The 26320-nt window shown below is 39.5% G+C and overlaps 1 protein-coding gene across 2 annotated transcripts in view; it reads left to right on the top strand.

The window, feature by feature from the left end:
- The window catches only part of LOC105486455 (NBAS subunit of NRZ tethering complex), a 390628-nt gene that overhangs the window by 191481 nt on the left and 172827 nt on the right, over nucleotides 1–26320 (top strand). For both annotated transcript variants that reach the window (XM_011749319.3, XM_071076257.1), the window contains exons 33-35: nucleotides 11868–11981; nucleotides 14571–14728; nucleotides 16202–16291. In XM_011749319.3, the coding sequence (XP_011747621.2) occupies nucleotides 11868–11981; nucleotides 14571–14728; nucleotides 16202–16291 (362 nt within the window). The remainder of the gene's footprint in view (nucleotides 1–11867; nucleotides 11982–14570; nucleotides 14729–16201; nucleotides 16292–26320) is intronic.

Raw genomic sequence — 26320 nt, 5'->3', positions numbered from 1 at the left:
TTTTCTCTCTCCAGAAAAAGAGAAAAGAGATTTTCTCAGTCTCCTCTGGAGATTGGGCTCAGCTAAGCAGGTCATGGTCTTTTATGAAATTGTATCAGATCGTGGGTAGGGATGGACTCATGTCAAAGGCTGCATTACTCATATGTCTGGGTACTTGGGCTGGGAAGACTTAAATAGCTGGGGGCTGCTACAGGGCTTTACAGGCAGCTCTTCTCTCTGTGATTTCTGCTTGTACTTTTTCCATTTGATGGTCTCAGAGTACCCAGACTTTCTTCTTGTTGGCTGAAGGCTCCTGGAGTCAGTGCTCCAGGAGAAAACAGCAAAATCTTCAAGGCACTTTCTTTTTTTTTCTTGAGATGCAGTTTCACTGCTGTTGCCCAGGCTGGAGTGCAATGGTGCTATCTCGGCTCACTGCAACGTGTGCCTCCCGGGTTCAAGCGAGTTTCCTGCCTCAGCCTCCCGAGTAGCTGGGATTACAGGCATGCGCCACCACACCCGGCTAATTTTGTATTTTTAGTAGAAACGGGGTTTCCCCATGCTGGTCAGGCTGGTCTCAAACTCCTAACTTCAGGTGATCCACCTGCCTCGGCCTCCCAAAGTGCTGTGATTACAAGTGTGACCACCGTGCCTAGCTGCTTCAAGGCATTTTCAAATCTAGCCTTGATATTTGGGCAGCTTCATTTCCAGTGTATTTTATTCTTGGACGCAGTTACACAGACCTTACCAACTTCACAGGGAATATTTACAGACCCCGCCCGAAGGCACTAATGGGGCTGAAGGTTCTGCTTCTAAGAGGGCTCATTCACATGGCTCTTGGCAGGGGGCCTCAGTCCTTTATGGCTGTTGGTAAGAGGCCTCAGTTTCCTGCTACATATAACTTTCCTTCCGGCTGCTTGAGTGTGTTCTCTCAACATGGCAGCTGGTTTCTCCTAGAGTGATTTGATTCACAAGAAAGCGAAGAGGAAGATGTAATGCCTTTTGTGATGTGGTCTTGGAAGTCACACACCATCACTTCCACTTTATTTGTAGGACTAAATCACTCAGATCAGCCCTTTGGTTATATTGTTCATTTAATCCACCTGCTCAGATTGGAATTTTCTTGAATTAAAAACAGTTAAATAACTTTGAACTTTAAGATAACTGTTTGGCATATCTTTATAAAACATTTCCATTAACAACAATAATAATACTCATTTTATGCTTTAATACTTATCTCAGTTCCTTCTTTGTCCTTTATAGGCAGAAATAGGAATCTCATTTTGAAAGTAAGGAGATAGGAATAGAGAAAAGTTAAATAATTATTGAGGATTTCATAGTTAAGAGGTTTTAAGTTAAACCCTTTACTAGTATTCTATGTTTCCACCTTTTTTGAGTGGACTTTATTGTCCTTCATTTCATTCACAAGACCTTTGCATCTGGCTGTTTTCATAGACATTCAGCAGATTTTACCACATCTCAAAACAAAAATTAATTGATCTGATAACATAAGAGAAAGGAATACATCCAAATGAGGTTATGAAAGAGACTGAGTACTTCAGATACCTGGTCTGTTAGTCACGACTCAACCAGAGGAGCAGAAACTATAGGAGAGATACATGTTAGAGACTTCATTACCAGGACTGAGCTTTTACTACTATGGGGATTGGCTAAGCAAGTCTGAAATCCATAGGTAGTCAGTCAGGAAGAGAAGATCAGGAGCAGGAGGAAACTCTATGGACATGGCCTAAAGCTGTCATTCACAGGTGGGAATCTCTCCCCAACTACCAGTTCTTTCTTTATTTTATTACTTTATTTTTTAGGTTTTTGTTTACAGAGACGAGGTCTCACTAAACAGGCTGGTTTTGTGAACAGAACATAAACTTTTGCCCAGGCTGGTTTTGAACTCCTGGGCTCAAGCAATTCACCACCAAGCAATGAGCCTCCATGCCTGGCCCTAGAATATTTTTAGAATAGACTGGGCCAATACTTGCCTTGGATTTTATTTAAACTTAAGAAGCACATAAAGAAGATGGATAGGGACACATTTTTCAAAGTTTTATTCAACCCTTTCTGTAACATGTTTGCTTTTTCCTCCAAACCATATTATAGCTTAGAAAATCAAGGGTCCTATACATATTTTCTATTTTTTCCTGGAAATATATATATATATATTTTTTGAGACAGAGTTTCACTCCTGTTTCTCAGGCTAGAGTACAATGGCATGATCTCAGCTCATCGCAGCCTCCACCTCCTGGGTTCAAGTGATTCTCCTGCCTCAGCCTCCCAAGTAGCTGGGATTACAGGCATGTGCCACCAAACCCGGCTAATTTTTTGTATTTTTAGTAGAGATGGGGTTTCTCCATGTTGGTCAGGCTGGTTTTGAACTCCTGACCTCAGGTGATCCGCCTGCCTTGGCCTCCCAAAGTGCTGGGATTATAGGCATGAGCCACTGTGCCCGGACATTTCCTGGAAATAATAATTTTCAGGCTCTTTAAAATATGAAATATTTTAGAATTTTGTCCTTTTTAGCCTACATATCCAAATTACATTGTATTTGTTTTGTAGCTGAATTATTTGTCTTATAATTGAAAATGACATTCTGAATTTAATCTATGCCATTTTTGTGTTTTTCTTTTTTTGAGCCAGAGTCTCACTCTGTCACCCAGGCTGGAGTGCGGTGGCATGATCTTGGCTCACTGCCACCTCTGCCTCCTGGGTTCAAATAATTCTCATGCCTCAGCCTCCCAAGTAGCTGGAATTACAGGCATCCGCCACCATCCTAGCTAATTTTTGTATTTTTATTTTTAAAATTTTATTTATTTATTTATATTATATTTTAAGTTATAAGGTACATGTGCACAACATGCAGGTTTGTTACATATGTATACATGTGCCATGCTGGTGTGCTGCACCCATTAACTTGTCATTTACATTAGCTGTATCTCCTAATGCTATCCCTCCCCGTTCCCCCCACCCCACAACAGGCCCCGGTGTATGATGTTCCCCTTCCTGTGTCCAAGTGTTCTCATTGTTCACTTCCCACCTATGAGTGAGAACATGCGGTGTTTGGTTTTCTGTCCTTACGATAGTTTGCTGAGAATGATGGTTTCTAGCTTCATCCATGTCCCTACAAAGGACATGAACTCATCATTTTTTATGGCTGCATAGTATTCCATGGTGTATATGTGCCATATTTTCTTAATCCAATCGATCATTGTAGGACATTTGGGTTGGTTCCAAGTCTTTGCTGTTGTGAATAGTGCTACAGTAAACATATGTGTGTATGTGTCTTTATAGCAGCATAATTTATAATCCTTTGGATATATACCCAGTAATGAGATGGCTGGGTCAGCTGGTATTTCTAGTTCTAAATCCTTGAGGAATTGCCACACTGTCTTCCACAATGGTTGAACTAATTTACACTCGCATCAACAGTGTAAAAGTATTCCTGTTTCTCCACATCCTCTCCAGCACCTGTTGTTTCCTGACTTTTTAATGATCGCCATTCTAACTGGTGTGAGATGGTATCTCTTTGTAGTTTTGATTTGCATTTCTCTGATAGCCAGTGATGATGAGCAGTTTTTCATGTGTCCGTTGGCTGCATAAATGTCTTCTTTTGAGAAGTGTCTGTTCATATCCTTTGCCCACTTTTTGATGGGGTTATTTGATTTTTTCTTGTAAATTTGTTTAAGTTCTTTGTAGATTCTGGATATTAGCCCTTTGTCAGATGAGTAGATTGCAAAATTTTTCTCCCATTCTGTAGGTTGCCTGTTCACTCCGATGGTAGTTTCTTTTGCCGTGCAGAAGCTCTTTAGTTTAATTAGATCCCATTTGTCTATTTGGGTTTTCATTGCCATTGCTTTTGGCATTTTAGTCATGAAGTCCTTGCCCATGCCTATGTCCTGAATGGTATTACCTAGGTTTTCTTCTAGGGTTTTTTTGGTTTTAGGTCTAACATTTAAGTCTCTAATACATCTTGAATTAATCTTTGTATAAGGTGCAAGGAAGGGATCCAGTTTCAGCTTTCTACATATGGCTAGCCAGTTTTCCCATCACCATTTATTAAATAGAGAATCCTTTTCCCATTTCTTGTTTTTGTCAAGTTTGTCAAAGATCAGATGGTTGTAGATGTGTGGTATTCTTTCCGAGGGCTGTATTCTGTTCCATTGGTCTATATCTCTGTTTTGGTACCAGTACCATGCTGTTTTGGTTACTGTAGCCTTTTAGTATAGTTTAAAGTCAGGTAGCATGATGCCTCCAGCTTTTTTCTTTTGGCTTAGGATTGTCTTGGCAATGCAGGCTCTTTTTTGGTTCCATGTGAACTTTAAAGTAGTTTTTTCCAATTCTGTGAAGAAAGTCACTGGCAGCTTGATGAGGATGGCATTGAATCTGTAAATTACCTTGGGCAATATGGCCATTTTCACTATATTGATTCTTCCTGTCCATGAGTATGGAACGTTCTTCCATTTGTTTGTGTCCTCTTTTATTTCGTTGAGCAAATTGGATAAAGAGTCAAGACCCATCAGTGTGCTGTATTCAGGAGACCCATCTCACATGCAGAGATACACATAGGCTCAAAATAAAGGAATGGAGGAAGATCTACCAAGCAAATGGAAAACAAAAAAAGGCAGGGGTTGTAATCTTAGTCTCTGATAAAACAGACTTTAAACCCACAAAGATCAAAAGAGACAAAGAATGCCATTACACACTGGTAAAGGGATGAAGAGCTAACTATCCTAAATGTATATGCACCCAATACAAGAGCACCCAGAGTCATAAAGCAAGTCCTTAGAAACCTACAAAGAGACTTAGACTCCCACACAATAATAATGGGAGACTTTAACACCCCACTGTCAACATTAGACAGATCAACAAGACAGAAAGTTAACAAGGATATCCAGGAATTGAACTCAGCTCTGCACCAAGCGGACCTAATAGACGTCTACAGAACTTTCCATGCCAAGTCAACAGAATATACATTCTTCTCAGCACCACAGTGCACTTATTCCAAAATGGACCACGTAGTTGGAAGTAAAGCACTCCTCAGCAAATGTATAAGAACAGAACATTATAATAAACTGTCTCTCCGACCACAGTGCAATGAAACTAGAACTCAGGATTAAGAACCTAGCTCAAAACTGCTCAACTACATGGAAACTGAACAGCCTGCTCCTGAATGACTACTGGGTACATAATGAAATGAAGGCAGAAATAAAGGTGTTCTTTGAAACCGATGAGAACAAAGACACAGCGTACCAGAATCTCTGGGACACATTTAAAGCAGCGTGTAGAGGGAAATTTAGAGCACTAAATGCCCACGGGAAAGCAGGAAAGATCTAAAACTGACACCCTAACATCACAATTAAAAGAACTAGAGAAGCAAGAGCAAACACATTCAAAAGCTAGCAGAAGGCAAGAAATAACTAAGATCAGAGCAGAACTAAAGGAGATAGAGACACAAAAAACCCTCCAAAAAATCCGTGAATCCAGGAGCTGGTTTTTTGAAAAGATCAACAAAATTGATAGACCACTAGCAAGACTAATAAAGAAGAAAAGAGAGAAGAATCAAACAGACGCAATAAAAAATGATAACGGTAATATCACCACTGATCCCACAGAAATACAAACTACCATCAGAGAATACTATAAACACCTCTATGCAAATAAACTAGATAATCTAGAAAAATGGAGAAATTCCTGGACACATACACCCTCCCAAGACTAAATCTGGAAGAAGGTGACAATAACAGGCTCTGAAATTGAGGCAATAATTAACAGCCTACCAACCAAAAAAAGTCCAGGACCAGACGGATTCACAGCCGAATTCTACCAGAGGTACAAAGAGGAGCTGGTACTATTCCTTCTGAAACTATTCCAATCGATAGAAAAAGAGGGAATCCTCCCTAACTCATTTTATGAGGCCAGCATCATCCTGATACCAAAATCTGGCAGAGACACAACATAAAAAGAGAATTTTAGACCAATATCCCTGATGAACATCGATGCAAAAATCCTCAATAAAATACTGGCAAACCGAATCCAGTAGCACATCAAAAAGCTTATCCACCATGATCAAGTGGGCCTCATCCCTGGGATGCAAGGCTGGTTCAACATATGCAAATCAATAAATGTAATCTATCATAAACAGAACCAAAGATAAAAATGACATAATTATCTTAATAGATGCAGAAAAGGCCTTTGACAAAATTCAACAGCCCTTCGTGCTTAAAAACTCTCAATAAATTAGGTATTGTTGGGACGTATCTCAAAATAATAAGAGCTATTTATGATCAACCCACAGCTGATATCATACTGAATGGGCAAAAACTGGAAGCATTCCCTTTGAAAACTGGCACAAGACAGGGATGCCCTCTCTCACTATTCCTATTCAATATAGTTTTGGAAGTTCTGGCCAGGGCAATCAGGCAGGAGAAAGAAATAAAGGGTATTAAATTAGGAAAAGAGGAAGTCAAATTGTCCCTGTTTGCAGATGACATGATTGTAATCTAATTTTTGTATTTTTAGTAGAGACAGGATTTCACCATGTTGGCCAGGCTGGTCTTGAATTCCTGACCTCAAGTGATCCACCCACCTCGGCCTCCCAAAATGCTAGGATTATAGGTGTGAGCCACGGTGCCTGGCCTCTGTGCCTGTTTTATTGAGAATTTACAGTCGTACTGCATAGCAGTGGTACATGACATTTTGGTCAACAACGATCTCATATGCAGTGGTGGTTCCATAAAACTAAAATAGAGCTGAAAATTCCTATCGCCTAGTGACATCAGACGTTATAACGCATTATTCACCTTTTTGTGGTGATGGAGATGTAAACTTCCTATACAGCCAGTTGTGTAAATTTGTCACATATAATTATGTTGGTACATAATTCTTGGTAAAGATACTAAATGACTGTGTTACTGGCTTATATATTTACTATACTATGTTATTTTCAAAGGTGCGACTCCTGTTCATAAAAGAAAAAAGTTAACTGTAAAATAGCCTCAGGCAGGTCCTTCAGGAGGGATTCCAGAAGGCAATGATATCATAGGAGATGATAGCTCCATGTGTTATGGCCCCGAAGTCCTTCCAAATGGGACAGTATGTGGAGTGGAAGAAAGTGATATTGATGTCCTGACCCTGTTTTTGGGCTAGACTAATGTGTGTGTTTGTGTCTTAGCATTTAACAAGAAAAGTTTTAAAACGTTAAAAAAAGAAAGAAAGGCTCAACATTTCAGCTCAGGCCTCTAATCCCAACACTTTGGAAGGTTGAGACAAGTGAATCACTTGAGGCCAGGACTTCCACACCATCCTGAGAAACAGTGAAATCCTGTCTCTACAAAAAATAAAAATAAAAAATTTCCTGGGGGTGATGATGCATGCTTGTAGGCCTAACTACTTAGGATGCTGAGACAGCAGGCTGCCTTGAACCAAGGAGTTCATGAGGTTACAGTGAGTTAAGTAACTCTTGATCATGCCATTACACTCCAGCCTAGGCGACACAGTGAGATTCTGTTTTTTGTTTTGTTCAGTTTTTTTAAGTTGTGGTAACCTATAGTTAACTTATTACTGAAGAAAGAATTTTTTTTTTTTTTTTTTTTTACTAAATTTCTTTTTTTTTTTTTTTTTTTTTTTTTTTGAGACGGAGTCTCGCCCTGTCACCCAGGCTGGAGTGCAGTGGCCGGATCTTGGCTCACTGCAAGCTCCGCCTCCCGGGTTCACGCCATTCTCCTGCCTCAGCCTCCCGAGTTTTATTACTAAATTTCATGTAGCCTCAGTGTAGAGTGTTTGTAAAGTCTGCAGTCGTGTGCAGTCAGATCCCCGGCCTTCACATTCACTCACCACCCAACAAACTGACTCACCCAGAGCAACTTCCAGTCCTGTAAACTCCATCCATGCTAAATGTCCTATACAGAGTTACCATTTTTTATCTGTCGTACAATATTTTTACTGTACCTTTTCTGTGGTTATATACACATAATTCTGACCATTTCATTCCAGTTGGCCATAGAATTCAGTACAGAAACATACCGTACAGGTTTGTAGTCTGGGAGCTGTACGATGTAGCCTAGGTGTGTAGTAGGCTGTACCATCTAGGTTTGTGTGAGTGCACTCTGTGATGTTTGCTCAAGATGGAACTGCCTCATGACACATGTCACGGAATGTATTCCTCTTGCTAAGCAACTCCTGACTGTGTGTTTTTGAGCCTCTCTGTTATGTACATGACTTGATGCTGGGTATTGAGCATCCAACTATGAACCAACCCCTGTCCGCCAAAAGCTTACATTTTAATAGATAATAAAGATTATTAAAAAGATAATCACAATTTTTTTTTTGTCCTGATAGCCTGCCATTGAAATAAATTGTTTTTAAGCGAGTGACAAGTAAAGGAATATGTTGCAAGGGCAACGAAAACCTTTATTTTATGTAAAATATTTTAAAAAATATTTTCTAAAAATACTTTTGGGAAAATAATTTTAGATCTTTTAACATGAGCTGAAATTTTCTTGTGTATCTTTAGACTCTGGAAACTGAGTCTGACAATAAAAGATGAGCACTGTCAGAGAAACTATAAACTTACTTTGTGTTTAAGGGTTTTCCCCCTTTATATTTGTCATTTAAGAACGCTGAAAGGGGAAAATGCTTTTAAAAGACCTAGCAAAAATGTTTAAAGTCCCTGTTGGGAGGAAACCTTTTTCTTCATCTACTTTGTTTCAAATGGTTCCTCGGGGGGCCTGTGAGTTAACTGACAATAGACAGGAGAAAAACAAGATTTTTTTTACACATGCATGCAGAAGTCGCTTAGTTATTAATAACTCTTGAATAGCAAGAAGTAAGGTTTATATACCAAGTTAACGAAAAGGGGGATGGGGTGGGAGGGGCTAGGGCTTCAGTGGGAAAGTATAGAAAGTTCTGTTGGGCTTTTTGATGCTGACTGACAGTCTGTATGCCAGCTGAGTTCTCAGGAAACTCCTGTGGAGGGGGTTTAACTGCAGTTCTATTTTAGGGAGACTCTGCTTTATTCAGATAAGATAAATTCAGTTAGAATTTCTTTCTGCATCTTCCGTAGCTCAAATATTTTCACTTTGAAATAACCCGTATGCCAGAACTGCGATCCCTTGAGCCCCAAATTATTTTCATTCTGTTAGCCTTTAGAAGGAGAAAACATCAAAAATCATTGTTTAATTTAATGTAGACAGTGTGTTGGCTAGCATAGTAATGTTGTGGTTGCTGCAGATCACAGGCTGTTTGGCTCCTCCTTTATTGTGTAATAAAAATGAACACAAGCCAGGTGTGGTGGTTCACGCCTCTAATCCCAACACTTTGGGAGGCTGAGGCAGGAGGATTGCTTCAGTCCAGGAGTTCGAGACTGACCTGAGTAACATAGCAAGACCCTGTCTGTACAAAAAATAAAAAAGTTAGCCAGGTTTAGTGCTATGTCCCTGTAGGCCCAGTGACTCTGTAGGCTGAGGTGGGAGGATTTCTTGAATCTGGGAGGTCGAGGTTGCAGTGAGCAGTGGTAGTGACACTGCGCTTCAGCCCGGGCAACAGAGAGAAACCACATCTCTAAATAAATACATGCACACACGCACACGGCCAAGCAGCTTTCCTAGACAAGGCTTTTATTTTAGGTCTTGGGCTCAAGCACATGGGAGACAGCAGAGGCACAAGGACTCTCTGTAGACTCCCTGAAAAAAACAGTAGAGATTTTTTGTTGTTGTTTTTGTTTTTAGGCAAAGAGTAGGAATTGATATCTGTGGTAAAGTACGCCGGCTGGGCTGGGCAGCGCATGTGAGTGGTAGGGTATGCAGGTCGGTGTTAATTTGGTTGCCATAGTTACCTAAAGTAATGGGTCACTTGGTGGTCTGGCTGGTAGCAACAGGCTGCAAATCCATTTCCAGCCTTTGTTCCCCAGGAGAGACACTCCACAACTTTGGTTTGGTATTTAGATTTTCTTAAGTCCATTTCCCAGAATTCTTTAAGTAAAAGGCATGGTCAAACATTATGAGAGCACTGAAGAATGGCCGTTCTCTTGGTATGACTAAAGCCCCAGGGTTAGTGGGTATATTTCCAGCAAAGTCGTGGTGTGGATTTTGTGATCGGTTGGACAAGAGAAGAAAAAAGAAAAAATACGTGAATGGGGAGCCATATCCCATTCCTATTTATCTCACAGTGATTCTGTTTACACAGGGTAAAGTTAATATAAGACTTGCTTTAAGATATTATAAGTTGTATTTTTCATCCCCATTTTTATATACATACATCTGTGTGATTGAGATCCATGGGTGCTGTTAATGAAAAAATTATCCCTGATGCATGTTTAAATGAGAGGCTGAGGCATGAGGATCACTTGAGCCCAGGAGTTTAAGACCAGCCTGTGCAACATAGGGAGACCTGTCTCTTCAAACAAACAAAAAAACAAACAAAAAATTGTAAGAGAGACTCTGCACTATAGGTATAGGGACTACTGCAATGGAATTTTGCAGTAAGAGAGAGAAATTGGGCTTGTTAAAAGTAAACTTATGCACATAAAAATTTTAAAGGGTTTATTTTCAACAGACAGCAATTCATGAATCAGGCAGCACCAAACTCAAAGTGGTTCAAGGCTCTTCTGAGTGGAGGTGATGGGAAAATTTTATAAGGTGTTTGTGGACAAAGAAAATACTTGATTAGTTAATGTGAGTAGTCCCTAGTTAGAGTACAGTTGGTTATTTCTGATTTTACTGTTTCCATTGAGTTGGGTTTTACTTATGTTGGAACCTAAGTTGGGGCAGATGGAAAATTACAAAGAAGAATCATTGGGGTAAGGAGGCATTCTGGTTAAACCACCTGACAGGGTACACATTCTTGCCTGAGGGCTGGCCAGGGTGGCCAGATAACATCTGGGAGTTGGTGGTGGGGATGAGGGATTTGATCAGATATCAGGGATGACCAGATATCCAGAGTGGAGGATTCTGGCTACAACTGACAGCAGAAGTTTTGCTAAAATTGGGCTCTCAAGGATATGTCCGAGGACAGGGCCCAGTAAGGCTCGGAGGAGCCCAATGAGAATTTGTTAAGGAACAGTCTTTGCCAGTGCTCTGGACAACGTTTGCATTCCAATTTCTAAATAGTAGTTGAATTTTTAATATGAGAAGTTTATTGCTGTATCATCTTCATCCATTCTTTTAATCTGCTGGTCATTATTTTTCAAGCCCCTTTTATAACCTGCTTTCTTTTGGAAACATAAATTTTCTTCTCCTTCCCTTACCCTGGTAATACCAAGACTTTTTTGTAGGGCTCCAAACTACCCTGATTTTGGACTTCCTGGTTTGGGTATTTTAATTAGGAACTAATGTTAATCATTGATCTCTTAGGAGACTGATGGCTAATTCCATGCTTCATAAGTGGATTGAAAGGTCAAAGCAGGCCGGGCGCGGTGGCTCAAGCCTGTAATCCCAGCACTTTGGGAGGCCGAGACGGGCGGATCACGAGGTCAGGAGATCGAGACCATCCTGGCTAACACGGTGAAACCCCGTCTCTACTAAAAATACAAGAAAATTAGCCGGGCGAGGTGGCGGGCGCCTGTAGTCCCAGCTACTCGGGAGGCTGAGGCAGGAGAATGGCGTGAACCCGGGGAGGCGGAGCTTGCAGTGAGCCGAGATCGCGCCACTGCACTCCAGCCTGGGGCACAGAGCAAGACTCCGTCTCAAAAAAAAAAAAAAAAAAAAAAAAAAAAAGAAAGGTCAAAGCAACTTTTTCCTCTCATTGTTGCAAATCCGTCTAATCTCCCTGTTTTATTTCTGAAGTAATTTGAAAGACAGCGTTAACGAGCTCTTCTATCACTTGATGTTGCTTGTCATAATCATTTTGCTTGTCATAATCATTAAGTCCTTTGCTTGGACTTACAGGTGAGGACCCAGAAGAAAGGCGGGGACAGGTTCTAGTCCTTTTAGTGGAGCAAGCACTTCGCTTCCATGACTACAAAGCAGCCAATATGCATTGTCAGGAGCTGATGGCCACAGGTGAGTAGACAGCTTATTTTACACTTTGCTTATGTCCTCTTTATGTGATGAATAATGGAAAAAGTCTGTTCTGAAATCAATTGACCTGATTGGTAAGCCAGCCACATTGAGGCTTGAGATACATTTTATGAGCACTGCTAAGTATATAGGCTATGTACTTACATGTTGATATAAACATTTTAAGAGATTCAGACATTACATTTTATTTGAGATTTTGGTTGCTTTCTAGTCCGTATTAAAAACATGCTCGTAATTTAAAAATAATTTTATGTAAAATATTTTAATGCTATTTCCTGTATTTGTTATCTAAGAGAAAATTTTAATTTTTAGATTATTTAGTTTGTGTCTATATAGTCAATATTTCCATTCTTTAATTTTTTTTTTTTAAAGATAGTGTATTAGTTCGTTCTCACACTGCTATAAAGAAATACCTGAGACTGGGTAATTTATAAAGGAAAGAGGTTTAATTGGCTCACGGTTCCGCAAGCTGTACAGGAAGCATGGCAGCATCTGCCTCCAGGAAGGCTTCGGGGAACTTTCACTCATGGCAGAAGGCAGAGTGGGAGCAGAAGGCTTACCTGGCTGGAGCAGAAGGAAGAGAGAGACGAGGGAGGGACTACACACTTTTAAACAACCAGAGCTTGCAGGGACTCAACTATCACAGCGACAGCACCAAGGGGATATGATGTTAAACCATGAGAAATCACCCCCATGATCTAATCACCTCCCCCAAGGCCCCACCTCCTGCACTGGGGATTACATTTCAACATGAGGTTTGAGTGGGACACAGATCCAAACCATGCCAGATAGTGTAGTGCTTTTCAAACTGACGTTGAGAAATTGGAAAGGGTTTTGCAACTCCAAAATTCTTCATATTGAAATTCAAATTCAAGTCTCTGCAGGATAATGAGATTTTATTGTAGAATAATTTCTCATTTAAAGAACACATTCTTCAGTGTGATAGGGAGTTTTTTTTTTTTTTTTTCTTATCATGAGCTCTGTACTAAATTGTCAACTTTCCATGGCTATGCTTGAATATGTGAAGGCCCAAACACATCTTTCTACCCACTCTCAATACATTAATAGGGAGTGGTTAAAATGCAGGGCTTCACTTCATGATGACTCGTGGAGTTATGCACTAATGATTTGTGTAACTTTTGCATGTGTACTGTTAAAGCAAACCTTATTCTGACACTTGTTATAACAGCAAGGACTATTGTGATTAGTAGGAAGACCACTGCAGTAGGGGAGAGAGATTGTACTAAACTCTGAATACAACAAGGACAGCTGGACATTTGTAGCCAACAGGCTAACTGAAGGGTCAGTGGATGGAAAATTAAGAGGAAACATCAAGGGCAGGGGGATCCTTGCTAAAATGATTTAATAGGACCTTGCTGAAGGCCGGCCAGGATGATCAGATATCACTGCTGAGGGATGAGTAATTTGATCAGCCCTTGAGAATTTGAGGATTCTGGCTAAACTGACTTAGTAGGATTTTTGCTAAAACTGGAGTATGCAGCCTAGCAAGGCTGGGGGCCAAGGTTAAGGCCTAGTTGAGAAGAGGGCTCAGGGTTGTCTGATTTAAGTTTGGTCACAGAGAGGATCTTTGGCTTTACATCTATGAAAACATTTAAAACTCTCGAAAAATATTCAATATTTTACAACTTCAGCATAGCAAATTGTTTTCATAAATGAGCTGTGTTCCATAATATTGACCAAGTGATTTTGCAACATTAAATTTAGAATAACTATGGCTGTCTGTGAAAATGCACTGATCTAAATTGTTCATGTGGAGAGCTTTATAATAATTTTATTCTGGTAAGGGTAATATCTGAATTAATTTTTACTTTACATATTTAGAAAAAATTATTCTGTACTACAAGTTTTGTACTTAGACAAATAGGCCTAAGGCTGGAATTCCTTCAAATAAGAATAAAAATGTATTTTAAGAATTCAGAGTATAATGTATAGGAAAAAGATCCCTGCTGGGAGTTGGAGGGTGATTCAGTCCCTGTCCTTAGATGTCTGTCGTATCTATAAAGTGAGTGATTCTGTATAGGGATCTATCATAATGTCTCTTTTTTCTAGCACTTTTCAGTTTACATGTGCTTTTACATACAAATGTTACTTAATTCCTTCAACAACCCAAGAGGAAGGTGTTATTCTTGTCCTTTTGTAGTAGGAAAAGAATTGTGATACTTTTGGCTCTTTCTTAAAGCTCTCACACCAGTGCTAAGTAGCAGGGTTGGACCAGGCTCTCAGGTCTTCTGAATTCAGATGGCTGCCTTTTCACAGAACATCAAATCTCAGTAGATTATTTGCATTTATTGTCAGTTAATCTAAAATTTAACAGAGTTTTTCAGAAACACTTGTCTGGAGTAGCATTGAACTTTCTGGATAATAAACCACCCTAATCTTTCCTAGCTTAGATTTTTATCTGTTTCTGCTTATAAAATAATGTGTCACTAATGACTATGATTTTGCTTTGGTACAACAAGACCTGAGCAGGAAGCCATTGCATTTGTCATCTTAGATTGAATATTCTTCTTCTTTTGGGAATCATTGTTTTTTTCCTTGCCAATTTTGCAGGTTATCCTAAAAGCTGGGATGTTTGTAGCCAGTTAGGACAATCAGAAGGTTACCAGGACTTGGGCACTCGTCAAGAGCTCATGGCTTTTGCTTTGACACATTGCCCTCCTAGCAGCATTGAACTTCTTTTGGCAGCTAGCAGCTCTCTGCAGACAGAAGTAAGTGCTCTCAATAAAGGAAATCCTAACCTGTATGAAGTGCATGTTGTTGGGTGTGTGTATCTGAGATACGTGGTCATTAAAAAAAAATAGTATGAGAGTTTTAATTTATGGAAGAAAACTAGATCGTCACTTATGGAAAAGGAACATGAAAATATTAGGATATAACATAATGTTGCTGGCTTTATAACAGCGAGGAAGAAAGGATACAAGACAGCCTTGAGAAAGAAAGTAATATTAGGAAAGAAATTATTGAAAATAATGGGGAAAGTTAGTGTTGTGAATTAAACATATGCTAAATGGTCATGTAAAATATATTTGAAATCATATGGGTTAAAGTCAGTGGAGCAACCATTCCCTTAGGGATCCTTTGGAAATTGGGAATTGGGGTGGGCTTTCGTTGGGGGGATGCTAAAAATCCTAAAATTCACAGGATAGGTCTGCATAGGAGAGGATAGTGCCCCTGTGGAGAAACACTGTTAAATGTATGAGGAGATTCTAGAATCCACATTTTCATCCCATAGTCATTCTCTTACAGTTGGTAGCTAGTCAGGCAGACATGAGCAAGACAGGAGAGGGCTCCCCACCCCACCAGGAAAGTCAGGCGACCATCAGAGGCGTCAGGCAGTTGTCACACTGCCTCTCTAAAATAATAATTGGTTGCAGGCGGCACCAGGGAAAGACAGTTTCCCTATAGATAGAAAAAAAACCCTGAAACTGGTGATCAGCGCTTCCTGATAAGATCTCAGGAGTTGCCCAGTGAGCTCAAGCATGTTCACTAAGCAGCAAAATGGCGGAGTTTCACCGGCATATGACCTGTGAGGGCATTCCACTGGAAAAGGGAAGAACCCTGCCACTGAGCGTGCATACAACTCCTGTAAACACACTGTGCATGCTCCTCTCCCATCGCCAGCAGGCCATTGCACGTGTGCACAACCCACCCCAAGGGAAGAGTCAGGAGAGAAGGGACACAAGAACCTGGAAGTATGCCAGGATATGAAGCTCTAAGCCAAAGGTCAAACCCTGTACTTGTCCTTCAAATCCCTCACTTGGGCCTCTTCCAGGTGTACCTTCCTTTCATTCCTGCTGTAAAGCTTTTTAATAAACTTCCACTCTTGCTCTAAAACTCGCCTTGGTCTCTCTTTCTGCCATATGCTCCTCAGTCAAATGTATTCTTCTGAGGAGGCAAGAATTGAGGTTGCTCCAGGCCGGAACATAGACACCGCCTGTAACAATTCATTGTATATCAGTTTTTTTCACACTTGATCACCATTCTGAAACCATTGCATCCTTTTGAAACTGTTTGTGAAGTCCTGAAGTAAGCCTGTTACCAAAGCTAATCATTATGAAAAGGTAATTTTCTTTTTAAATTTACTTTTTTTAAAAGTACTTTTTAAATTTCAAGCCTACATTGTGATGAGAAGTAAATTTAAAAACGTATCTCCTTTACAGCATAGCCTGTTCTTGTTTTAGATTCTTTATCAAAGAGTGAATTTCCAGATCCATCATGAAGGAGGGGAAAATATCAGTGCTTCACCATTAACTAGTAAAGCAGTACAAGAGGTGAGTTAAAATGAGGAAGAGGAGTTTGAAAGGTGGCTGAGAGTGGAATAAAATGGGATCACCTAACCTTGTGGATGAGAGGCGTTTTGTGTATGTGTGTGCAGACCACTTTTCTCAGCTTTTGTGTGCGTGTGTGAAATATAACATTCATATAAAAAAGTATACCAGAAAATGTTCATCTCAATAAACTATCATAAAGAAAACACCCATGAAACTACAGGTAAAGAAGCAGTACCTAACCACCTTCCAAATCCCCCAGACCCTCTCCTTATTAAACTTCTTTTTTTTCGACAGAGTCTCACTCTTGCCAGGCTGGAGTGCAGCGGCGTGATCTCTGCTCACTGCAGCCTCCACCTCCCCAGTTCAAGGGATTCTCCTGCCTCAGCCTCCCGAGTAGCTGGGATTACACACCACACCCGGCTAATTTGTTTAATTTTTAGTTGAGATAGTCTCACCATGTTGGCCAGGTTGGTCTCAAACTCCTGACCTTAAGTGATCCGCCCTCGTCAGCCTTCCAAAGTGCGTGGATTACAGGTGTGAGCCACCATGCCCGGCCTTCTGTATTTCATTCCTAACTTTTCTCTCCCTTTCCAGAGATCACCACTGTCTTGACTAATCCTGATAACCAGATTTTTGTGATTTTTGTTTTTGTTTTAAATAATTTTGATATGTACCATATATACCCTCAATATGATAGTTTAGTTTTACCTATTTTGTATTTTATAGAAATAGTTATACTTAATGTTATGTTTGTGAGATCCATTCATGCTGTTGCATGTAGCTGTAGTTTATTCATTTTTATTGCCATGTAGAAATTAATTTCGGTGTGCATATTACAGTTTATTCATATGAACATTGATTGACATTGGTTTGTTTTCAATTTTGGTGACTAAAAATAATGTGACTGTCATCGTTTGTACATGTCTCTAGTGTACATGGGCAAACAGTTCTCTCAGGCATGTATCTAGCACTGGAAATATGTGTTGTGAGCTATGTATATAATTCAACCTAAATAGGTAATGCCAGATGCTTTTCTTTTGTGTTACTGATTGACTTTGAGAAGTAATGTACAGGATTGCTGGTTACTCCCATCCAGGACATTGCTATTGTTGGTTTCCTAAATTTTGCCTATACTCCTAAGTGTTTAATGATATCTAATTAACTGATTTATATTTTTCTGATTACTAATGAGATGGAGATAGTGCAGGAGAGATCCTCTTTTTGAGGTACTTGTTCGAGTCACTTGCTTATTTTGTGTTGGATTTTTGTTGTTTTCCTTTTCCTCATTGAGATTCTTACGAGTAAAATTGTCTGTACCAATTAAGTCTATGTGTGTTTCAGAATCTTCCATCCTGGGAGAGGAAGGAGGAAGAGTATGCCCCCCGACACCTGTCTTCTTTTGGTCACTGTTTGCCCAAGGGAATTTAACTTTTCATGACTCTTTCTAGAAACATAGAATTAGCATTTTTTAGATCAAAGGCAGTGGCCCAGTTTCTGACATCCCAGCTAGGTAAATTAAGATGTGATGATGATTCTCTGTATAGATTGGTTTTTCATGAGATTCCATCGAATGGTAAGCTTCACTTTCACAGCGTAAAATGTCCTTTATTTTTCTTGTAACTATTTTGGGAGACACCTATTGTGGTAAGTGAGCTGCACTAACTGTTTTTTTTTTGTTTTTTTTTTTTTGCTGTATCCATCCTGACAAAGTCATTAGTATTTGTGTACTCTAAGTTACTTTTAGAACTCTGGTACAAAGCTTCAGTTGTGGAGTCTATTGATGGAATTAGGGCAAAGATACTTAGCTTTTGCCCAGAGTAGAATATATACAACTACCCCATTTTCACAACTCTTTTTTTAATATTAAAATTTAATGAGCATGGATCTAATATGCATGTGTATTCCCAGTTCAATACTAAGTAATCTGATTATCTCAAAGAGGGTTGTAATGTTAATTTTTGCCCCTATGGAATTTTTGCCTCTTCCTCCTGCAGCGGTGACTCTAGGACAGCACTGCCAATAGAACTTTCTTCAGTGAAAGAAATGTCATACCAGCACTGTTCATCATTGTAGCCACTAGTCACACAGAGCTATTGGGCACTTGAAATATCACTTTTAAGGGATCAAATTTTAAATTAAATTTATTTCATTAATTAATTTATTTTTGAGATGAGGTTTCACTATGTTGGCCGGGCCGGTCTTGAACTCCTGGCCTCAAGTGATCCACCAGCTTCGGCCTCCCAAAGTGCTGGGAATACAAGTGTGATGAATCACTGCATCCAGCCTTAAATTGTACTTAGTTTTAATTAATTTAAATTTAAATAGCCACATGAGGCTACTGGCTACCAGACTGGACATCAGAGCTCTAGAAGGTGCAACATTCAGTGGAGGCCGGCATTCAGCCTCCAGCACTGCCGGCAGTGGACTTCTTTTGTTGTTGCCCTCCCTCCCTTCAGATGGCAGCTGTAGCATTTTCTAGGGTCCTAGAGTGACGTGGATACGCCTTGTCCTTTGGCATGTTTTGACTTGCAGTTGTACTGATTAGCAACTATTGTTTTCCCTCATTGGATGTGAAAACACATTAAATTTCTATTCTGTTCTCCCTGTGGGATTCAAAACGGTTCTTATACTAGCCAGTGGTCACTCAATGTTCCATGTATTAGGAGGAGTTGTCTTTCAAGGTCCAATTGAAGACCTACTTTTCATGAGATCTTTATCCGAAGTTTTGTTCCTTTTGAACCTCTCATCCCTCCACAGCTTGTCCAGTCACATCTCCTACTCGGCTTGCCTCCAGCATCATCCCTTTTCATGCCTTTCAAACATCCGTTATGCTCTAGTGGTAGAGAACATATCACCATTTAGTGTTATTTTGTAGAGTTTCCTCTCTGTCTGGAGGACACTTCTGATCTTGTGCTCTTGTGCTTGTCTTGTGCTCTTACCCCTTCCATCTGAAGTATGTTCTTTGTGAAGTTTTCCTTGAGTCCTTAAATTGCCCCCTTCTCTATATTCCCTAAGCGTTCTCTCACTGTTCTGCGTTAACACTTTGCGGTGTGACTTGGTGTTGTCCGGTCACTGGAGGTGTGCCATCTATCTGTGCTCTTACTGTGCTTCTCAATTAGTGAATGCCTAGGTCACGCTTCTTAAAGCTCAGCTGGAGACACCAACTGCATAATGATCAGTCAGTGGTAAAAATCAATTAGGAAGTGAATTTTTTTTTTTTTTAATTTCCTAAAATGAATTAGGAAGTGGATTTTCAGTCATCATGTGGTGACTACTGAGGTGCTGTGATGTTTTGGCCAGTGTGAGGAGTGTATCATTTTTCTGTTCAGCATGGAATTGCAATGTGTTTGCTAAGCTCAGCTTTATGAATTATTTGGAACCCGCTTGTTCTTTCCAACATCTGTGAAAAGCCTTTTGTAACTTTGGGGACTTCTATTTTCTGCTTCTACAGTGAATTACAAAGTGTCAGCCTGACCTCTTGGTGGCTTCTTTGGAGTGGGCCATGCTGTGTTACTGCAAGTGGGGACGTGTTACTCTATTAAATCCCATCGGTAAATGAAGGAGACCACTGGTAGTCCTCTACAAGTTCCACCTAGCAAGGAAAAGGAGTTCTTCCAAAATGATTATCATTTGCTTTTTTATTTTTTTTATTTTTTTAATTTTAAATCTCCTTAAAAGCTTTCCCGTCTGCCTTTGTCCCCTTTCAGCAAATTGTAATAGATCTAGATCTCACGAAGTGCTAGTCCAAACCCTCAATGCACGCATTGTGGCTTTGATTTATGAGGCACGTTTCAGAATGTTATAGCTACTATTATTAGGTTAAAATATAGTGCTTAGCTCTAAGATGCCGTGTGTTACACATTAACAGTAGAGGTAATAACCACATTAAATTATCGCTCATAAATGAGAGATGACTTTATGTGTAATCTGCTTTAATACTTAAGACTTTCATTACTTCACTTGTGAAAATAATGATGTTTATTTATATATCCAAGCAAAATAAAGATGTAATTGTTATGCAGTAGCATTTATGTTAGTACAAATGGAGCCTACAAATTTGAAGATATTGCTGTTGTCCCTGTAAACAGGATGTTTGTCTATAAATAGAACAAAATGCATAATTTGTGAGTAACTACCAAAATTACAGATTTCCAGTTTCTTATTAATGTTGGTCATTATGCTTTTTAGATGGAACAGTATTCTACCACTTAGAGTATATTAACATTTTGTTTAGCTAGTATTAGGTATATCAGTTAACCAATGGCGTTTTCCCTAGATAAATCTAATTAGAGTTAGAAATGGATTGTGTACAAGGTTCCCATTAAAAAATAATTTGCACTGTGGGAAAGTTTGTTATGAGCATTTTAAGTGGCTACAGATTTATATGACTGGACTAATTAATGTTTAAATCTTGAGCATGGGCTAAGTATAGAGCTAGTTTGAATTTATAAAATTATTGTTTAGAAATATTTAAATAAAAGTGAGCAGAATGTCAGTTATATTACAATATATTGGCCAGCATTTACTTTTCCATTCACCAGTTGATGGACATTTGGGTTGTTTCCATTTCTTAGCTATTTTGAATAATGCTGCTCTGAACATTGATGTAAAAGCCTTTGTGTGGAAATATGTTTTGATTTCTCTAGATGTAGAATTTCTGCATTGTTTGTTATATTGTGTTTAACATCTGAAGAAACTGCCAAACTTTTTGTTTTCCAAAGTGTCTGCACATTTTTTACATTTCCACAAAGAATATGTTAAGGTTCCAGTTTCTCTACATCCTTGCTAATGTGTGTTATTAACTGACTTTTTTTTTTTTTAATTTATTTTACTTTAAGTTCCGGGATATACGTGCAGAATGTGCAGGTTTGTTACATAGGTAACATGGTGGGTTGCTGCACCTATTGACCTGTCATCTAAGTTTCCTCCCCTCTCCCGCAACCCCTCAACAGGCCCTGGTGTGTGTTGTTCCCCTCCCTGGGTCCATGTGTTCTCATTGTTCAACTCTCACTTATGAGTGAGAACGTGTGGGGTTTTGTTTTCTGTTCCTGTGTTAGTTTGCTGAGGATGATGGCTTCCAGCTTCATCCATGTCCCCGCAAAGGTCATGATCGCATACCTTTCTATGGCTGCATAATATTCCATGGTGTATATGTACATTTTCTTTATCCAGTCTATCATTGATGGACATTTGGGTTGGTTCCATGACTTTGCTTTTGTAAATAGTGCTGCAATAAGCATATGTGTGCATGTGTCCTTATAGTAGAATGATTTACAGTCCTTTGAGTATATACTGAGTAATGGGATTACTGGGTCAAATGGCATTTCTGGTTCTAGATCCTTGAGAAATTGCCATACTGTCTTCCACAATCGTCGAACTAATTTACGTTCCCAACAACAGTGTAAAAGCATTCCTATTTCTTCACAGTCTTACCAGCATCTATTGTTTCTTGACTTCTTTTAATATAACCTAACTGGTGTGAAATGGTATCTCATTGTGGTTTTGATTTGCTTTTCTCTAATGACCGGTGATGTTGAGCTTTTTTTCATATGTTTCTTGGCGGTGTAAATTTCTTCTTTTGAGAAGTGTCAGTTCATACCCTTTGCCCACTTTTTGATGGGGTTGTTTGTTTTTTACTTGTAAATTTGTTTAAGTTCCTTATAAATTCTGGATATTAGATCTTTGTCAGATGGGTAGATTACAAAAATTTTCTCCCATTCTGTAGGTTGCCTGTTCACTCTAATGTTAGTTTCTTTTGTTGTGCAGAAGCCCTTTAGTTTAATTAGATCCCATTTGTCAATTGTGGCTTTTGTTGCAATTGCTTTGACATTTTTGTCATGAAGTCTTTGCCCATGCCGTTGTCCTGAATGGTATTGCCTAGGTTTTCTTCTAGGGTTTTTATGGTTTTGGAGTTTACATTTAAGTCTTTAATCCATCTTAAGTTAATTTTTGTATAAAGTGTAGGGAAGGGGTCCGGTTTCAGTTTTCCTCACATGGCTAGCCAGTTTTCCCACCACCATTTATTGAATAGGAGATCCTTTCCCCATTGCTTGTTTCTGTCAGGTTTGTTGAAGATCAGATGGTTGTAGATGTGTGGTGCTATTTCTGAGGTCTCTGTTATGTTCCTTTGGTCTATATGTCTGTTTTGGTACCAGTACCATGCTGTTTTGGTCACTGTCATCTTATAGTATAGTTTGAATTCAGGTAGCATGATGCCTCCAGCTTGATTCTTTTTGCTTAGGATTGTGTTGGCTAGACGGGATCTCCTTTGATTCCCTATGAAATTTAAAGTAGTTTTTTCTAATTCTGTGAAGAATGTCAGTGGTAGTTTGATGGGAATAGCATTAAATCTATGGGCACTATGGCCATTTTCATGATATATTGATTCTTCCTATCCATGAGCATGGAATGTTTTTCCATTTGTTTGTGTCCTCTCTTATTTCCTTGAGCAGTGATTTGTAGTTCTTCTTGAAGAGGTCCTTCAGGTCCCTTGACACCTGTATCCTAGACATTTTATTCTTTTTGTAGCAATTATGAATGGAAGTTTATTCTTGATTTGGCTCTCTATTGTAGGCATAAAGGAATGCTTGTGATTTTTGCACATTGATTTTGTATCCTGAGACTTTGCTGAAGTTGCTTATCAGCTTAAGGAGTTTTGGGGCTGAGATAATGGGGTTTTCTAAATATAAAATCATGTTGTCTGCATATAGAGACAATTTGACTTCCTCTCTCCTATTTGAATATCCTTTATTTCTTTCTCTTGACTGATTGCCCTGGCCAGAACTTCCAATACTATGTTGAATAGGAACAGTGAGAGAGGGCATCCTTGTCTTGTACCAGTTTTCAAAGGGAATGCTTCCAGTTTTTGCCCATTTAATGTGATATTGGCTTTGGGTTTGTCATAAATAGCTCTTATTATTTTGAGATATGTTCCATTAATACCTAATTTATTGAAAATTTTTAACATGAAGGGATGTTGAATTTTATCTAAGGCCTTTCTGCATCTATTGAGATAATCATGTGGTTTTTGTCATTGGTTCTGTTTATGTGATGGATTACATTTATTATGTATTTTGAACCATCCTGGCATCCCAGGGATGAAGCCGACTTGATTGTGGTGGATAAGTTTTTTGATGTGCTGCTGGATTTCGTTTGCCAGTGTTTCATTGAGGATTTTCGCATCAATGTTCATCAGCAATATTGGCATGAAGTTTTCTTTTTTTGAGAACCCGCTCCCGATAGTTAAGGTGGGTTCTTTTCTATTTCCTAGGTGTCTCGAGTGGTTTAAGAAATAAAGGGAAAGAGTACGAGAGAGAAATTTAAAGCTGGGTGTCCGAGGGAGACATCACATGTTAGCAGGATCCGTGATGTTCCCCGAGACATAAAACCAGCAAGTTTTTATTAGCAATTTTCAAAAGGGGAGGGAGTGCATGAATAGAGTGTGGGTCACAGAGATCACATACTTCACAAGGTAATAAAATATCACAAAGCAAGTGGAGGCAGGGCAAGATCACAGGACCACAGGATGGGGTGAAATTGAAATTGCTAATGAAGTTTCCGGCACGCATTGTCATTGATAACATCTTATCCGGAGACAAGGTTGAGAGCAGACAACCTGTCTGACCAAAATTTATTGGGCAGGAATTTCCTCTTCCTAATAAGCCTGGGCGCGCTACAGGAGACCAGGGCTTATTTCATCCCTTTGGCTTAGCTTCCACTGTAGAAGGCGGCCACCCTCAGGGGGCCGTTCATAGACCTACCCTCAGGGCGCTTTCTCTTTCTCAGGGATGTTCCTTGCTGAGAAAAAGAATTCAGCGATATTTCTCCTATTTGCATTTGAAAGAAGAGAAACATGGCTCTGTTCCGCCTGGCTCACTGGTGCAGTCAGGTTCCGAGTCTTATCTCCCTTGTTCCCTGAAGATTGCTGTTATCCTGTTCTTTTTTCAAGGTGCTCAGATTTCATATTGTTCAAACACACATGCTCTACCAACAATTTGTACAGTTAACCCAATCATCACAGGGTCCTGAGGCGACACATATCCTCCTCAGTTTACGAAGAAGACGACGGGATTAAGAGATTAAAGATGTTGGAACCGAACTGTCGATTCCTTCCTGGGCAGGGGTCGCCGCGAAGGATCACCGACACGAGATTCACAGCAGAGAGTTATTTATTACTAGCGCGCTAGGGTCCCAAGCTCTAAGTTGGCCTTGGGACCCTGACTGCTTGTTACAGGCTGTTTATATAGGCAAACACAAGTTCAAACACAGCTTAGGGCGCGAAATTCAAACAAAGCTTTAGGCGCGTGGTAATTGGGTCTGTCTATGGCCTGAGCAAGGTGTCTTGTTCTAATTGGTTAGAGCAGGACCTTATGAGGTTTTTTCCTGGAGTTGTTGATTCCGGGAACTTCGAGGCAAGGTGGGACCCCATGAGGTTGTTTCCCGGAATTGGCAGGGTGGGACCCTATCAGGGTGGGACCCTATTGAGGCAGGGTGGGACCCTATCCAGAGCCACCTGGTGTTAATTTTTTAAGTTCTTTTTTTTTTTTATGAGGCCTAGTTTCTAAGTTTTATGCGGCCTAGTTTCAAAGACAGGCATAGGAAATCACAAGGGTATTGACTGGGGAAGTGATAAGTGTCCATGAAATCATCACGATTTATGTTCAGAGACTGCAGTAAAGGCAGGCGTAAGACATTATAAAAGTATTAATTTGGGGATCTAATAAATGTCCATGAAATCTTCACAATTTATGATCTTCTGCTGCAGCTTCAGCCGGTCCCTCTATTCGAGGTCCCTGACTTCCCGCAACATCTCTGCACAGTTCTGGTATCAGGATGCTACTGTCTTCATAAAATGAGTTAGGGAGGAGTCCCTCCTTTTCAATTGTTTGGATTAGTTTCAGACATAATGGTCCCAACTCCTCTTTGTACCTCTGGTAGAATTCGGCTGTGAATCTGTCTGGTCCTGGGCTTTTTTTGGTTGGTAGGCTATTAATTACCGCTTCAATTTCAGAACTCGTTATTGGTCTATTCAGGGGTTCAACTTCTTCCTGGTTTAGTTTTGGGAGTGTGTATATATGTCTCCAGGAATTTATCAATTTCTTCTAGATTTTCTTGTTTATTTGTGTAGAGGTGTTTATAGTATTCTCTGATGGTAGTTTGTATTTCTGTGGGGTTAGTGGTGATATCCCCTTTGTCATTTTTTATTTTGTCTATTTGATTCTTCTCTCTTTTTCTTATTATTTCAGCTAGTGGTCTTTTTTTTTAACTGGTTTTTGATTGAATTGTTTTATTAAAGCCATTCCTATATATGTACTATTTCATTATGATATTTGATATTTATATCCCAAGTAACTAATGATGATGAGCCCTTTTTTTTTCATGTGCTTATTGGCTGGCTATTCTTATACTTTCTTAATGTAATGGTATCCAAATATTTTACCCATTTTTTTTATTTCTTTTTTTTTTTTTTTTTTTTTTTTTGAGACGGAGACTCGCTCTGTCGCTGGGCTGGAGTGCAGTGTGGCCAGATCTCAGCTCATTGCAAGCTCCACCTCCCGGGTTTACGCTGGCTCAGCCTCCAGAGTAGCTGGGACTACAGGCGCCCGCCTAGTTTTTTGTATTTTTTTAGTAGAGACGGGGTTTCACCGTGTTAGCCAGAATGGTCTCCATCTCCTGACCTCGTGATCCGCCCGTCTCGGCCTCCCAAAGTGCTGGGATTACAGGCTTGAGCCACCGCGCCCGGCCTATTTTACCCATTTTTTAACTTGGTTGTTTGTCTTGTTATTGAGCTGTAAGATATTTTTTATTTTGTTTTGCTTTTTTAACATCTTGCAGTCGAGTGTTTTTTTTTTTTTTTCTCAGATTTATGATTTGAAAGTATTTTTTCCTCTCAATATATATTTGACTTTTTATTTTCTTAATGCTGGCTTTTAAGGTACAAAAAATGCTTAATGTTCCTGAAGTCTTGTTATTAATATTTTCTTTTATGGGTTGTACTTTTGTTGTTATATCTAAGAAATCCGTGCGTAA

The sequence above is a fragment of the Macaca nemestrina genome, chromosome 13 (assembly GCF_043159975.1).
Source record: "Macaca nemestrina isolate mMacNem1 chromosome 13, mMacNem.hap1, whole genome shotgun sequence".
Lineage (NCBI taxonomy): Eukaryota > Metazoa > Chordata > Mammalia > Primates > Cercopithecidae > Macaca > Macaca nemestrina.
Note: the sequence above shows the minus strand (reverse complement) of the source record. Positions and strands in the feature narration are given on the sequence as shown.